Source organism: Magnolia sinica, chromosome 4 (genome assembly GCF_029962835.1).
Source record: "Magnolia sinica isolate HGM2019 chromosome 4, MsV1, whole genome shotgun sequence".
Taxonomy (NCBI): domain Eukaryota; kingdom Viridiplantae; phylum Streptophyta; class Magnoliopsida; order Magnoliales; family Magnoliaceae; genus Magnolia; species Magnolia sinica.
In genome coordinates, this window is record NC_080576.1 from 52431128 (window position 1) to 52446756 (window position 15629).

General features: G+C 37.2%; 1 protein-coding gene across 5 annotated transcripts in view; it reads left to right on the forward strand.

The window, feature by feature from the left end:
* The first annotated feature begins 7312 nt into the window (after positions 1–7312).
* The window catches only part of LOC131243114 (pentatricopeptide repeat-containing protein At2g26790, mitochondrial), a 32202-nt gene continuing 23885 nt past the window's right edge, over positions 7313–15629 (forward strand). For 3 of the 5 annotated variants that reach the window (XR_009169871.1, XR_009169874.1, XR_009169873.1), the window contains exons 1-2: positions 7314–10080; positions 10891–10946. Coding sequence is in view for 1 of the 5 variants with exons in the window: in XM_058242224.1 (XP_058098207.1) it covers positions 7575–10034 (2460 nt within the window). In the remaining 4 variants the exon portion in view is untranslated. Of the gene's footprint in view, positions 10081–10890; positions 10947–15629 lie in introns of all 5 variants that reach the window. The other 2 variants (XM_058242224.1, XR_009169872.1) reach the window with 2 other exon arrangements.

Genomic DNA, 15629 nt, shown 5'->3' on the forward strand with positions numbered 1-15629 from the left:
TTTGATGCCGTAAAAATTCAATTCCTGAAATTTACTGAAACATTAAGCTATTTTCTTTGCCCTTTTTTTTTTGAAAAAAAGAAAACCAAAATTTAGAATCAAATTATTAATATTATTTTAAACCAATTAATTTAAATCAATTACTTTAACACAGATTTAATGTCTAAATCTTAACACCAAATTTCAGAAATAAAAGTTAGATTAAAATCTAACTCTACAAGTTAATCAGATTCAGTAAATGCTAAAATTTAGAAAAGTAGATATTAGGTATAAAGGAATTTGACAATATTAATTTGAAATCATTATGTCAAATAAATAAATAAATAAATAAATATTCTAAAATACATAAAATCAGAAAGTTCAGAAATGGAGGAGAATCACTCACCTAATATTTGGACCGTCGATTTCTGGACTAAACCATATGCCCACGACCTACTTAGCGTCACATGCTAGACCTGACCTACGCTTACGCTCTCAATGAGTTTCTCCCCCTGACACAGCACATAGCATTAACTTGCTGTCTACACTCGCTGGAGGCGTGAGAAGTTGAGTTTTAGGACACCATCTACTAAAAGAAAATAACACCTAAGTGGTCTATTTGATGAATGGTTTGGATTTCAGGTTAATCTTTTTAACCATGACTGTTTCCAATCAAGGTTTTCTACTGTTCGTGTTGTTGGGCTAATATGGTATGTAAGATGAATCACTGTTTTACAATCGAAAATATCAACAATATAAATTTTTATTTCTAATTAATAATTCTACATATCATTTTGTTAAAACTTTAATAATTCAAATACTTAAATAAAATATTATTTTTACTATTATTGAATTTATGAATTACAATGAAATAATGTACAAGAAATTTTGTTTAAATTCTAACTTTAATTAAATTATTATTTTTTACTTAAATAATGTTAAATATTAACATAAAAATATTTATTATTTTTATTCACTAAATTCTAAAATTAAAAAATTTATTTTATTTATCACATAAACTTAATAAATACACACACACACATACACACACACATATATATATTAAAATAACTTAATTATTTTATAACAAATTTTAAATTCTCTTTGATAATTCATTGAGAATATATATTTAGGTTTAATCGATAAATTATTTAAATTTTAATTTAAACAAAAATTTTGAACTACAAGGATATATATATATATATATATATATATTTTAAAGTTAAAAATCTAATATTATACTTTATTAAAATTTTAATTTAATAAAGTTTTAAATATACATTAATCACTAGAATTTGAAAATATAGAAATCTAATCAATTTAGTTTCAATTCCAAAATTTTGAAAATTTTCTTAAACTTAAGTTCATTTAAATTTAATTTAATTAACTCTTCAAATTTTAGAATTAAAATTTAGATTTTAATCTTTACAGAACAAAAATTATTACACTGATTTCTATAATATAACATTAATAATGTAATTAAATTATTATTTGATAATTTAAAATTTATTATTATTATTTTATTTTTTTTATCTAACTATTTAAATCTAAATTCAGAATTTTATTATTATTTATTTTTAAATCTAAATTGAATAAAGTAAAGGAAGATATTAATTTGGACTTTAGATACTATTATTATTATATAAATTATTTGTTACAACATTATGTAAGTATGATTAACCTTGTTTTATAATTAATTATTTAAATTAATAAATTTACTTTTGTTTGATACATTTAATATAATCATTATATTACTTTTATGTTAAATTGTTAATATCATCATTTACATAATTTTTTTTAAATAATAAATTATATTTATTACAACTTTTATATATTATCAAATAAAACTTTTCTATTTTGTTACTTATAACATAATCTTATAAATAATATTAAATACTTATGTATTAATTATGTAATATAATGTTATCTTACACATGTTTACTTTAATTATGTTATATATTTTGTCTTTTTTTTTTATAACCTACAATTATATTGTATTACTACTATATTATTATGAAACATAATATTTATATTTTAATATACTTTAATGATCTAATAAACCTTTTTATTTTATTATATATCTTATTATATATCATATTAATACTGATTACATATGACAATTATATAATTTATAATTTGTTATTATTATTATATATTTTTATTTTATTTTCATAATCATATTTGTTTATATATACTTATCAATCTTACATCACTTATATTCACAATTCTGCATAATGAATCATCAATACTTTAAATAATTAATTATATGTTCTATTTGTACTGTAAAATATTGTCAGATATTATAATTTATTTGAAATTAAATTTAATAATTTTTTTCTTAACAAAACATTTAAGAATTAATAAAATAATCTTAAATAAACTATTTATTTTATTCTGTAAATTTATTTTATTTTATTTATATATAAATTATTTCAATATTAAATATTTTTAAAAAATAAAATAGAGATTTCTAAATGAGTAGATTTCTTACATAAAAAATTAACTAACAATAATATTTCTACGAAAATTTGGATAAAATAAACATAATAATAACTGAAAATGATAAATTTCATGTTAAGATCACCTACTTTAAAGTCTGATGATCCGGCCCCACTTTAATCTCTCTCTCTTGATTTACAGAGCTCATTCTCTCATTCACTCAATTTTTTTTTTAATTTGATTGATTCATTCGATTCTTTCTCTCTCTTTTTTTCTTTTTTTTTTCTATTTTATAAATGGATGTGTAATGGAATGGAGGAGTGAGAATTATGGGACGGTTTCATTTAGTGAGAGGTTCGGCGGCCATTACCGTACAAAAAGGAAGGAAAGTGGAGAAAGTGGTTTAGTCGTGCGGAAGATATAACTTTTATTTTTTATTTTATTTTTATTTTTTAAGATATAGTGGGTCCCATTAACAATAATTTAAATCTACTTCGTCCATCATCTCGGCCTGGCCAAGAGAAGATATAAGGCAAAAAATGATGCTGATCCGAAACTCAGGTGAGCCACACACAAGCTGACGGTGGGGTTGGTTCCCACAAAAAATGGGTTGTTCTCGATTTTTATTTTATTTTTTAACAACAATCTAGTGGTTAAGATTAGATTAATCTCAGTGCACAGTCAATAGTTGATGTTGGCTAGATTTGGATTAGTTAATAATTAAACACGTGGTTTTAAGTTATGAGTTGAGAGAGTGCATTATAAATAAACTTATATATATTCTACCAAAATCATGTAATCATTAATGACATTAATTAATAGTTTGCACTAAGCAAAATGATCATACATATTAACGGTCACAATTTACATGAGTCGACAGATGCATGTGTGCATAGGGTGTGTGGATGTATGCATGGGTCTATGTGTGTATACTCCAATGAAGGCAATTGTTGAAAAGGCCTAGCTAAATGTCCTAGAGAGGGGGTGAATAGGACAATGCCAAAAAAACTTATAACAGCGGAATTAAAAAGAATATAATAGCCAAAATAAATCACAATGCAAGAAAGTAAAATAACCTCAAAATTCAGATCTTGTGATACAAATGTTGTTCTAAGGACAACCTTACACCAAAAACCAGAGTTTATGGTAGGATAACCTTATTTTTAGAAAGATCTTTGTATCAAATCTCAAACCGAAGAGGAATACAGAAATAAATACAAACTGAATTAAAATAAATTGTAATCACAAATGTATTGTTGTAAGGACAGCCATACACCATAAAAATGGCAGGGCAACCTTGCTGGAACAACTTTTAAAGGAAATTGAATAACAAGCTGATAAAGGAATAGCAGAAAATAAATTCTAAACTATTACAAAATTCTCACAATGCTTGAATTAAATGATTACAACATTCACGACCATACATACATCCCACAAAAGAATAATTAAAGATTAGAAGTATAAATCATTCAACCACAACACAAGGGATTGTAGTGGTTCGCCTGTGTGTTCACCAACTGTTAAACAACAGCCACACAGAATGCTACTCCACTCCTAATATCCTTACACAGGGGATATTAGCGTTCACTAATAAAATAGGTTTTCCCAGGTTCAACCAAAACCTTTACAATTGTGTCTTTGTCTGTGGGCTTACACAATTAAAAAACCCACTTCTGAGTTTTCCTGGCTCTCCTCAGATAACCAATACAACAAAATTTTTCTAGCAAATCTTAAAAGAAACCAAAACAGAAAGGAATTTACAATTAAATGTAAAATACCTGATTATCTCCTTCGTTGTAGCAGCCCAGTAAAACCAAATCAGAGTATATGATTGAATGTCCAAGTTCAATGTCCAGTACTCAATTACAATGGTTCTAATTCTAATAGATTTTAAATTAAACCAAATAGGGCTTGCCTTAATTGATTTTGATTCCAAAGAAAGGGAATAACAATTCTTCTTATCAAATTAGATTGGAATAGCAGAAATAAAATCAATTAAATAAAGTTAAGGAAAGAGAATATTAAATAAGCACACTTAGCTTAGATGGAGCACAGAATTATCTCTCAGAAGTTCGACGAAGATTGACTTGAATGGATTAATTAATTCAATGATTTCTTCTGAGATTCGTGCACTATTTGTAGGTGAGCAGATCGCGTCTTCGACTGGTCTAGGGAGCTCTTCGACTAGTCGAAGCAATAATGAATATTTGAACTTGCTATAACCTGACCGTTCTACGACTCGTCGTAGGTCACCTTCGACTTGTCGTAGGTCACCTTCGACTGGTCGAAGAACCTGAAAAACATTACTGTATTTTGAGTCGAAGATTTTCGACTGGTCGAAGATGCAGTCGACACTATTCCTTCGACTGGTCGAACAGATTCCTGGACTAGTCGAAGCCTAACAGATTTTATCCGAAAATTGTAACAAACTCACGACTGATCGAGGAATTTCTTAGACTGGTCGAAGCAACTCTAGGACTAGTCGAAGAAGGCCTAGGACTAGTCGAAGAACAGACCAAACTCATGTAGAATAAACATTCGACTTATGTATCCAAAATGACCTACTTCTAAGGTCAACCTATGGTCAGTCAAACCTCAATCATGAAGTATGGACATTGAAACATTAGGAACTAGTGACCTTGAAGTATGAGCCTTGAAGTCTTGATGTAGTTGAAATCTTGATGTAGCTCAATCTTGAAAGTGGCTTGAGTTCTTTACAAACTGCCTTGTACTCTTCTTGAAGTCTTGCAACTTGAGTCTTGTCTTGTGAGCAGTTCTTGCATTCAAGATTGATCCTTGTACTTGTGAGCTTTGCTTGTTGTGAGCTTAGCTTGTTTATGAATGTTGATTCTTGAGAGAGCTTCACTTATGCAAGTTATATATAACAGTGATTTTGGCACCACAAATTTGACAACAGACAGGGATATAAACTATAGCACTTACAATTGTACATACATGTATGTGTACACACGTGTACCAAAATTCTGGGTCATTATACTATGCCTTTGAAGTGGCATGTGTGTGGGCGTCCTTCCCCTCCGAAGATTAGGGAGGGGATCGATGGGCAGCGTTAACAGGCACCATGGGACTTGACCCGGCCTTAGATACCGTGAGCCAGGCTTGGTCTTGTTGGCGCCGTCTCCTACCTAGCTAGCTAGATTAGGCTGGTTGTTCATCCCATGTGCCAGGTTTCTACAAACCTAGGCCTGCCAATCCTAGTATCATGTAGCTGCTATTGGGAGCCGACTCCCATGATAGGTTGCCACCACCCTCATCACTTATTGCACTCATGTGCGACCATCCAAACAATCATTGTGGATGAGGCATATATCAGAAGTTACACCGATCGAGCAATCCTAACCATCCAATTTGACGGATATGAAATGGATGGTTAAAAGTTTTAAAAAGAAAAAAGAAAAAAAGAGTGGTCCGAGTTCTGATTTTGCACCATCTTGTTATTGTAATTTTTGGGTCACCGTCCATCCACAATTAGGGCACCGATTTGGTCGAACAGGATTGCACGTTTACAATGGTGATGAACGATATAAGAGTCTTGCCCTGGAGGGAGCCTATGGGACCCACGGTGATGTTTGCCTTACATGAGCCCAAACATGAAAAAGATTGAAAACTCAAGTGGACCACACCATAGGAACAGTGGGAATTGAGCGGCTACTGTTGAAATATTCTTGAATGGCCACAAGTTTTGGATCAAGTTGACATTTGTATTTTCTCCGTGGTAATCAGCTCGTAAATGCACTAGACGGTATACAACCGTCACGGTGGATTCTTAGATGTCATTTTCGATCCCCACCCTTTACTCTGGCGTAGTCTACTTGAGTTTCTGATCTTTGTTATGTCTGATCTAATGTACTAAGGAAGTGTTTGGTGGGATTAGGAGGGATAGATTTGCATTTGTTCCTTGCAATTTCATCCATCATTTGGAGAGGATAGGAAATGTTGGGATTAGGTGGGATGGAATTGCATTTAAGCCCCATGGAATTGCATTTGGTTCATGTTGGATTTTTATGGATTTTGAAATCCACTCCACATGTGGCCCCACAACGATGCATGCATTTATCCATGATGTCCATCCATATATACTGTTTACATGTGACATCCTGGTTTTATATATATATATATATATGCAACATCCGTTTTGAATTTGGTCCGTTAATTACAATTCTATGGTCCACCAAACATGATTTTGCTTAATTCAGCGATAACAAAAATATTATCACAAACATGAGATTAGATGGCTAGAATACCATGGTATTTCTAGGCATGAAGTTATTGTGCAATAAAGATGCTAATCCCATCTAATACAATTCAATACTAACTAGAAAAGAATGGACAGAGTGGATATAATACAAACATCGCGGTAGGCAGCACTAAGCTTAGGGCCACGGGAAGTCGTGTCCTCCGCAGGTTATCTGCTAAAGAGAAGAAAAAAGAGAGACTGATACTGGGCTGTCAATGGGGCGGGTTAGGTCTGGGCCGAGAACTCTCTAAGCCCGTCTGCAATTCTGAACGTAAGTCCAAGCAGATAGTCGAGCCGAGTCCGGCCTGGAATTTTTACGCAAAGCCCTACCTGAGTCCGCCCGAGCCCAAGCCCTGAATATCTCTGCAGATAAATGATATTTTGGCAGAGAATGAAAGAAAATGGGAAATTAGGTTTAGGAAATACTTATTGGGCCGGGCTGGGTTTATGGGCCTTTAGGTTGCTAGCTCGAGTCTGGCTTGATTGACTATCGGTCTCCTTCTTTAAGCCCTAGCCCGACCGTCGGGCCTGATACACCACCCAAAACTAGGCCAAAACGGGCCAAGCCTGATGGCCCGTATGGACAACCCGGCTCATTGACAGCCCTAATACTGATACAGGAAGGGTTTTAGATAGACGTTGTAAAAACCCTCAAAAGCCAGAAAAACAGCTACCGTCAGCCTCCCTCTCTCTCTCTCTCTCTCTCTCTCTCTCTCATTCATCAACAGCAGGTGAGATGTCTATCTCTTCCTTCGGATTTTCTAGAATTTTCTGTTTCTAGACATTCATCTCTTTCTCCTACAATCAGTCTATAAACCTCGGCTTTGTTTCTTCTCTCCATAACTGGGTTTCCGTTGATGCCTGTATCGGAATCCCGTTGCGATGCGCATAAATTCCCATGTGGGTTTCAGCAATCAGGTCGTTTTCTTGTAGGAAGTCTATATTCCCTTGCAAATTCTCATGCTTTTATTCCATATCCGCCGCAGTTCGAATCGCCCCTCATGTATCGGACCCGAATGGTGAGCAACGGCCCAATTTGATCGGGGGGACTTTAGAAGTGGTTGATATCTTGAACAGTTTGAGTAATGACCCTATTCTCGCCTTATCTTTCTTCAATCATACAAAGAGCCGTGGGTTCCGGCATGGTGTTGACACGTGCTCGGCAATCATACGGATTCTGTGCAGTTCGGGTCTTGAGAAGAAGTTGCATTCTCTGTTTGTGGAGCTTGTCTCATCGAAAGATGAATTGGGTTTTGAAATTTCGACCCTTTTTGACACTCTTGTGGATAGATGCATCGGTCTGAGTATGTCAGTTCAGGTGTTTGATACATTGTTGAAAGTCTATGTTGAGGAGGGTATGTTGGATGAGGCTGTTGATGCATTTTTCCAAGTGGATGGTCGTCGTTTTGTTCCCCACTTGTGGTCTTTCAATTACCTCATGAATAGCTTGATCAATAGTGGTAAGGTAAAGATGGCATGGGCCATTTATCATCAGATGAATAGATTGGGAGTCGATCGGAACGTTCACACTTTCACAATCAGGATTAAGGCATTTTGCAAAGAAGGGAATTTCGAAGAAGCATTTGGTGTACTGAGAGAAATGGAAGGAGCAGGTGTTGCACCTGATGCTGTCACTTACGGGGTGATGATTAAATGGATGTGCTCACATCGGAAACCACATTCAGGCTATGAACTCCTCAAGTCAGTTCGGAGTGTGGGTGGCCCGATAGATGCTTATAGTTATAATGCCGTGCTTCATAGGTTCTGTGAAGAGATGAGAGTGCAGGAAGCTGAAGATGTTTTAGAGGACATGGAAAAGCAAGGGATAGTTCCTGATATGTACAGTTATAAAAGGCTTATTGGAATGCACTGTCAGAAGGGGAGTCTCTCAAGAGCTTTATCTCTTCACGATGAGATGGTTTCGAAGGGAATTAAAACGAACTACATCATTGTCAGCTTCTTACTTCAAAAATTGTGTAAAATAGGCATGACTGTTGAAGCATGGGAGTTCTTCCGTAGGTTCAAGGGCTCGGGTGTTTTTCTTGATGGGATTTCCTACAATATTGTGATAGATGCTCTCTGCAAGCTTGGTAACATGAAAGAAGCAATTGAATTGCTTGATGAAATGATGAGTAGACGGTTGATACCTGACATTATTCATTACACAAGTTTGATCAAGGGGTATTGCCGTCTAGGTGAATTGGATGAGGCTTGGAAGGTATTTGCCAATATGTTGGAGATTGGTCTCGTGCCTGACATTGTTACGTACAATGTACTAGCTAGTGGGTTTTGTAGGAATGGGCTTGTGCAAGAGACATTTGAGCTTCTAGATTTTATGGTGGACCAAGGTGTGAAGCCCAATGCCGTTACATACAGTACAATTATTGAGGGCCTATGTAAAGGGGGCAAGCTGAAAGAGGCGGAAGAACTCTTTAATACATTAGAAGAAAGAGGGCTAGCTCAATGTGTGGTTACTTTCAGTGCGATGATTGGTGGGTACTGTGATGTGGGCCATACAACAGAAGGGTTTGAGCTTTTTGTCAGGTTGTCCAAGCAAGGGATTCTTGTGGATGAGATTGCATGCTCTAAACTCATGAGTGGGCTCTATAAGGAGGGCGATGTGGAGAAAGCTTCTGTTGTGTTCAAGACAATGTTGGCCATGGATATTACCCCGGGTGAGATTGCTTATAATCAACTTATAGCTGCTTTTTCTCGGGCAGGGGAGATGAGAAAGGCTTGGTGTCTATATGAGAATTTAGTGGAAAGAGGTTTGTCCCCAAGTGTTATTACGTACACTACATTGATAAATGGATACTGCAAGGCAAAGCGCTTGCAAGAAGCTTGTGATTTGTTCAACAAGATGAAAGTGAAGGGGATTCTACCTGATGTAGTCACTTACACAGTTCTCCTCGACGGGTATTTAAAAGACAGTTCACACCAAGGCAATCTCTCTATTGAGACGGGGAAGAGCGAAGGTGGAATCAATCCCAAGTGTTTAGAATTGTTGACTGAGATGACAGAAATGGAGATTGAGGCCGACAAGATTTGCTACACTGTTTTGATTGATGGACATTGCAAGATAGACTATATTGAGGGTGCTGTTAATCTCTTTGATGAAATGGTGGATAGTGGACGGACACCAGATGCTGTAACATACACAGTCTTAGTGTCCTGGTATTGTAGGAAAGGGGATGTAGATAAGGCTGTAAATCTGGTTGATGAAATGATAGTCAAAGGAATAGAGCCTGATACAAAGATCTTCTCTGTCTTGGACAGTGGGATTTCGAAGGCCAGAAAGGTGCAGCCGTCAGTAACACCTCAGAAGCTGTCAATGGCACATCAAATGAAAGCTTATTAGTTATCTGATTCACAGACTGCAGCATTAAGGACAAAAATTATGCCATGTATGTTGTTTCTCACTCTCAAACTAAAGATTCAAGTTGAAAGTTTGTTAAAGTTGCCCACATGAGGTAGTGTTTGGGTGTACCTTTAAATTGTGGTCGGTGGGTTTCCTAATGGACTTAATGCCCTCGGGGCCTGTTTGGTTTTCTAACTTCCTATGAAATGCAACGTAAATGAGTCATCATTATGATTTCCACGTGTTTGTTTAAACAAGAATTATGGCTTGTAAATCGAGAGTCAAATACACTTGTAAAGGAAGTAGGTAATGTAAATTGTAATCATTACATTTTCACGGTATAAAACAACCATTTTTACATTAATTTATGGGTGAAACAAACAATGTAGCAAAATCATCATTGCAGTCAAATATAGGTGATGTCATCACACAATTACAAGAGTAAATAATCATTACCCATTGACAGCCATTCACCGTTGTAATTGGAAAGCCAAACAGGCCCTTGGCGTTTGGAGGGGCATGGAAAATGCAACCTGCATCGAGTGGGATAATGTTTTCTTCCTCTCTCTGTCCTAAATCTTGGTTGAATGAAGAACAAAATTGTCCCATTCTTTATCCAGCCATGATTTTGAGGCAGTTCATCATGTTGGCGTTGGCAGGTCCCATTCTTTATCCAGCCGCGATTTTGAGGCAGTTTTTCATGTTGGCATTGGCCACCATGAACACCCAAACATGCCTCACTGCCTCTGCATGAAGTTCTTTTACAAGCAAATGTCCTATTTCTGGCTGTTTGTAAAGTTTACATGTATTTCGTTCTTCTTATTTCATGAATGTGGTTTTATTACCATGCCTGCAGATGTGTGAAAGGAAGGGTTTTTTCGTGCAAGAAAGTTGGACCTTTGATATTTGCAGGTATCAATAATTCTTTCATTTGTTCGTATGTAATAAAAAAATCCTATGATGTGGAGGGCCCCATATTGGATCATCCCCACTGAAAAAGAGAAACAATGAGCCATTGATATATTAACTTCCGTGGATACTCTCTGTAGCCTAGGAAAGCTTCAATCAGTGCTTTTTCCCCCAACCAAATATCCTCCCAAAATTGAATATCTTTCCCATCACCCAATGAGAAACTAACATCCTCCATTAATTTAGGCCTCATTGATGCTATGATTTCCACAGTTCGGAAGCCCTGTATAGTCCACTCCCTCTACATGAACTGCATACTTCCTTTCAAGCACTTCTCTCCAAAGATTTCCTTTTTCCATTCCAAATCTCCCCTAAAAGCGCCTGATTCACATGATTTAAATTCTGCACTCCCGCTCCTCCTCCGAATGACTTACCTCGTCCCATTTAATCAAATGGAACTTATGTTTTTTCTTCTAATCCCTGCCACAAGAAGTTCTGCCTTAGTTTTTCCACCCTATCCATCATTGAGTTTAGACACCTGAAAAGGGACATATAATAAACCAGAAGATCAGACATAACCGATCTAATTAATGTCTACCTTTCTCCCATAGAAAGATATCTGTTTTTCCATCTTGAGAGCTTGCCTTTAAATCTTTCAATAATTGTATACCATAATTGCTTTTCTGGTTTTCCGATGCAAAGTGGAAGCACGAGGTAGGTTGACGGAAAAGAACCTGCATGACAACCAAAGATATCAGCAAATCTACTACTACCTTTGAAAGACCAACACCCATAATCTCACTTTTGTTAATGCTTACCTTGAAACCAGATACCCCCTTGAAACAAGTAATAATTTTCCTTAAATTGCGCACTTTTCTCTCTTCCGCCTCACAGAGTAGAATTGTATCGTTTGTATATTGGAGATGAGAAACTTGGAAGTTTGACTAGTCCACCCTAAAACCTTCAATAAGAGCTGATTTTGCACCTCTAGCTAGTCTTACTCAATGCCTTGCCACCAACACAAATAGATATGGAGATAAATGGATCCTGTTGATGCAGTTTTCCGCTAGATCCAGTGTATGGGCCTTCCCTGGACCTGTATAGGCCAAAAAAAGAGGGACAAAGGAGGCCCTGGTTATCACAGGGGACTCTCCGATGCCTAAGTCAGGATGGAGGTCTTTGAGAAGGGAGTAAGATCGTCCAGAAAGTTTTCAACGTACCTTGAATGGCGGAACATACCTCTATTTATAGGAGACTTCGACTATTGTTCTGGTTGGACTCTTCCCTGATTTTATGGCTATAATCCTGGATTTCCGTATGATGAGGGATTCCCAATAATATCGGGATCTGATATTATCCCCCAGAGATCTCGATAGACCTCTCGGGATATTAGGAGTTCATTTGAATCTTCTGGGTCGGCCTTGAGTTGGCCTTGGGTCGTGACTAGAATGGGCCCCGACTTAGCTCTTGCTATTCTCAAACCAATTGAAAGTATTGTTGATCTCTGTGGTCGTACGACGCCTAACCTATAGCCGATCCATAATCGACCTATCATCGACCTATGGGCTAGGTCGGTAGTATATGACTCTTAAAGGGCTCTTTGAGTGTCCTTAAGGTTGCATCAACCTCCTTGGAGGCTCCGCTCTCTGGACGTATAGACCTCATTAGGCTCGGTGCTCGATGGGCCTGAGCTACTTCAGTAGAATTGGTCCATTCCATAATCCGACTTGTCGACTTGTCCATTTTTCCCCCCAACAGTGAGCCCCCTACTTCTTGTACCGACCTATGGCGGTCAAGAAGTAGATCGGACATAGGTCGGGTTATGATTGGACCGGGCGAGTCGTGTAGTCATTAAAACCTAGTGCGAACAACGAAGCGCGCCAACTAGTTTCGTGATGTGTCGGTTCAATACCCGATGTCACGTGGGTTGCCAAGTCGTCGTTTCAGCGGCGGAGCAATGAGGGAATGACATGTGGCGACACACTTGATGTTGAACTCGAATGGTGCATGGGTTATGCCACGTGTCGCTCTGGGGCAACCGAAGGGACGTTCGTACGGCGTGCCATCAGAGGTCTCTTTTCTCCAGTGACACGTGGCGTAGCTATATAAGGCAAGGTGTCCCATATCGGTATCGGTTGGCGTAACAGTGCCCTCCGAAACCGATATGGATACTGGGGTGTAACGGCACAAAGTCTTTTTTTTTTTTTTTTGCCAAAAAAATATGAAAAAATATGGATTAAATCCAAAATATTCTAAGCATTCCAAATATGCATTCATTTATAAATTGGAACATGTTTATGGTGGTGTAACGGTCCACTCTTTGGCGAGAAGTTGTATCGGACTGTCTGATGAATTTATGGACCAGATAACCTGAATTTGACTACCAAATTCATATATTTAATTTTCTAAATATCTAATTTATATACTTTAACAATTTGATATCATTTCTCCCAATAGTTCTTTTAAAAAATGAAATTTTATTTAGGTAGATCGTGTTGCCAATTTGGGGCTGACTTGGAGGACCAATCCATGCCCCAAATCAGCCTCAAATTCATGCAATTTATTGGCATTATCCCACTTGTGAATTGGTGGACATTTATTGGATAGTGAATCATGAAAAAAAAATCAAAAGGCCCTATTTTAAAAAATAAGCGTTCACAAATTAACAGTTAAAACTATTCAAACAATTTGATTTTGGCATTTTGAGTTAGCAATTACAGTCCATAATTTAATTGGTAAATTTTAAGTTAATACATGTCTCGTGTATAATTTTTTGAGGGCCCGAATTAGGTAGGACTTAGATTGTGAAGTGTAGCACACGAGTGTCAAAGTTTTTTGGACCCCACTCGTGATGAATGTGTTATATCCACACCGTCCATCCATTTTTGCCAAATAATTTTAGGGCATGAGCCCAAAAATGAGGCAGATCCAAAGCTCAGGTGGACCGCACTATAAGAAACAATAATAATTAAACGACTATCATTAAAAATTTATCGGGGCTACAAAAGTTTCAGATCAAGCTGACATGTGTGTTTTCCCTTCATCCACGTTAGTGTGATCCTATTAACAGGTTAGATGGAAAATAAACATTACAGTGGACCCTAAGAAATTTTTAATGGTGAGCATTCTATAACCACTGTTTCCTATGCTGTGGTCCACCTGAGATTTGGATCTTACTAATTTTTTGAATCATAACCTAAAATGATGTGGCAAAATGGATGGATGGCATGGATAAAATACATACAGCATGGTGGGGCTCATGTGGCACGTGTACATTTTATTAAATTGTGCAACATGCTGCGAAACGCGTACCAGTCCATTCATTTGACGCAAGCAAGTCCCGTGGGTCTGATCATGAGGTATGTGTTATATCTAAACCGTCCATTCATTTGACGTGCTCGTCTTAAGGCTTGACACGAAAAATAATACAGATCTAATTATCAAGTGGACCACACTACAAAAAGCAGTGGGGGATTGAACGTCTACCATTGAAACCCTTTTTGGGATCACAGAACTTTTAGATCAATATGAAATTTGTTTTTCCTCTTCATTCAGGTCTTTTTGACCTTTTGAACAGATTGGATGGAAAATAAATGTTATGGTGGGCCTACGAATTTTTTAACGGTGAAAATCATCATCTTGCTGCTATTTTTGGTGTGGTCCAGACGATCTTTGGATACGATTCATTTTTTGGCTAATGCTCTAAAATGATATTTAAAAATAGATGAACGGTGTAGATATAATAAATACATCGCCGTGGAGCCCATGTAACTTTGATCTCCTTTGAACCATTCGTACAACTCGGAGCTCGAGGAGTGTTAGCGCTCGTCTTAACATGACACGTACCTACAGCAGCTATACTACACCAGTCAAATCGCTTCCGATTTCAAAAGAAAAAAACGGGAGAGGGAAACCGAAAAGAAAGAGAGAGAGAGAGAGAGAGAGAGAGAGAGAGAGAGAGAGAGGAGGCCCGGGCCGCAGCCGCAGCAGGGCGAGAAGCAGAAGAAGAGGAAGAAGAAGAAGAAGAAGGACAAGAAGAAGAAGAAGAAATTTTTTTTTTAAAACCATTTTTTTTCATTTTTCTTTAGGGTTATGGACCGTAACGGCTGTTACGAACCCAAAAAACAGAGTTGCCCCATTTCGGGGCCGAATCGCGTAACGGTTGATGCCGTTACTGTTACGTATCGGCCGTTACGGCCGAAACGTAACCGATTTGGGATACCTTGATATAAGGGAAACCCTAACCTATGAGTCATCTTCATTCGCGTCTCACTTTCTTCCCCTTTCTGCTTCTCTGTTCTCCTGGGCGCAACTGTTCTTGCCCCAGCTTGATTAAGACATCACCAGCGTCAACTCCGGTGAGCTCACTCCCCCCTCCTTTTATTTTTCAGTCCATGTCTGGCTCTATGAGCTCGCGGGAGGGGGTTTCTGGTGGCGAAAGTGGGGTGAGTAGTCACCTTAGGGTTATGTGGAACCCACCTTCGCCACTGGTGGTGATGGCGGATGTCGCATTTCGATATTCGTTGTCAAGAAGTGTGCTGGAGAGGTCTCCGGTGTAGAGACCGGCGCCCGTTGCTAGGGCGTTGAACCTATCCCCTAGGCAAGAAATGGTGCCTGGACCACGCGAGACTAGCGTGCCCTTGGAGACCGGACAAGCCGCTGAGGCGGGTGATCCTCCTGCTGAGG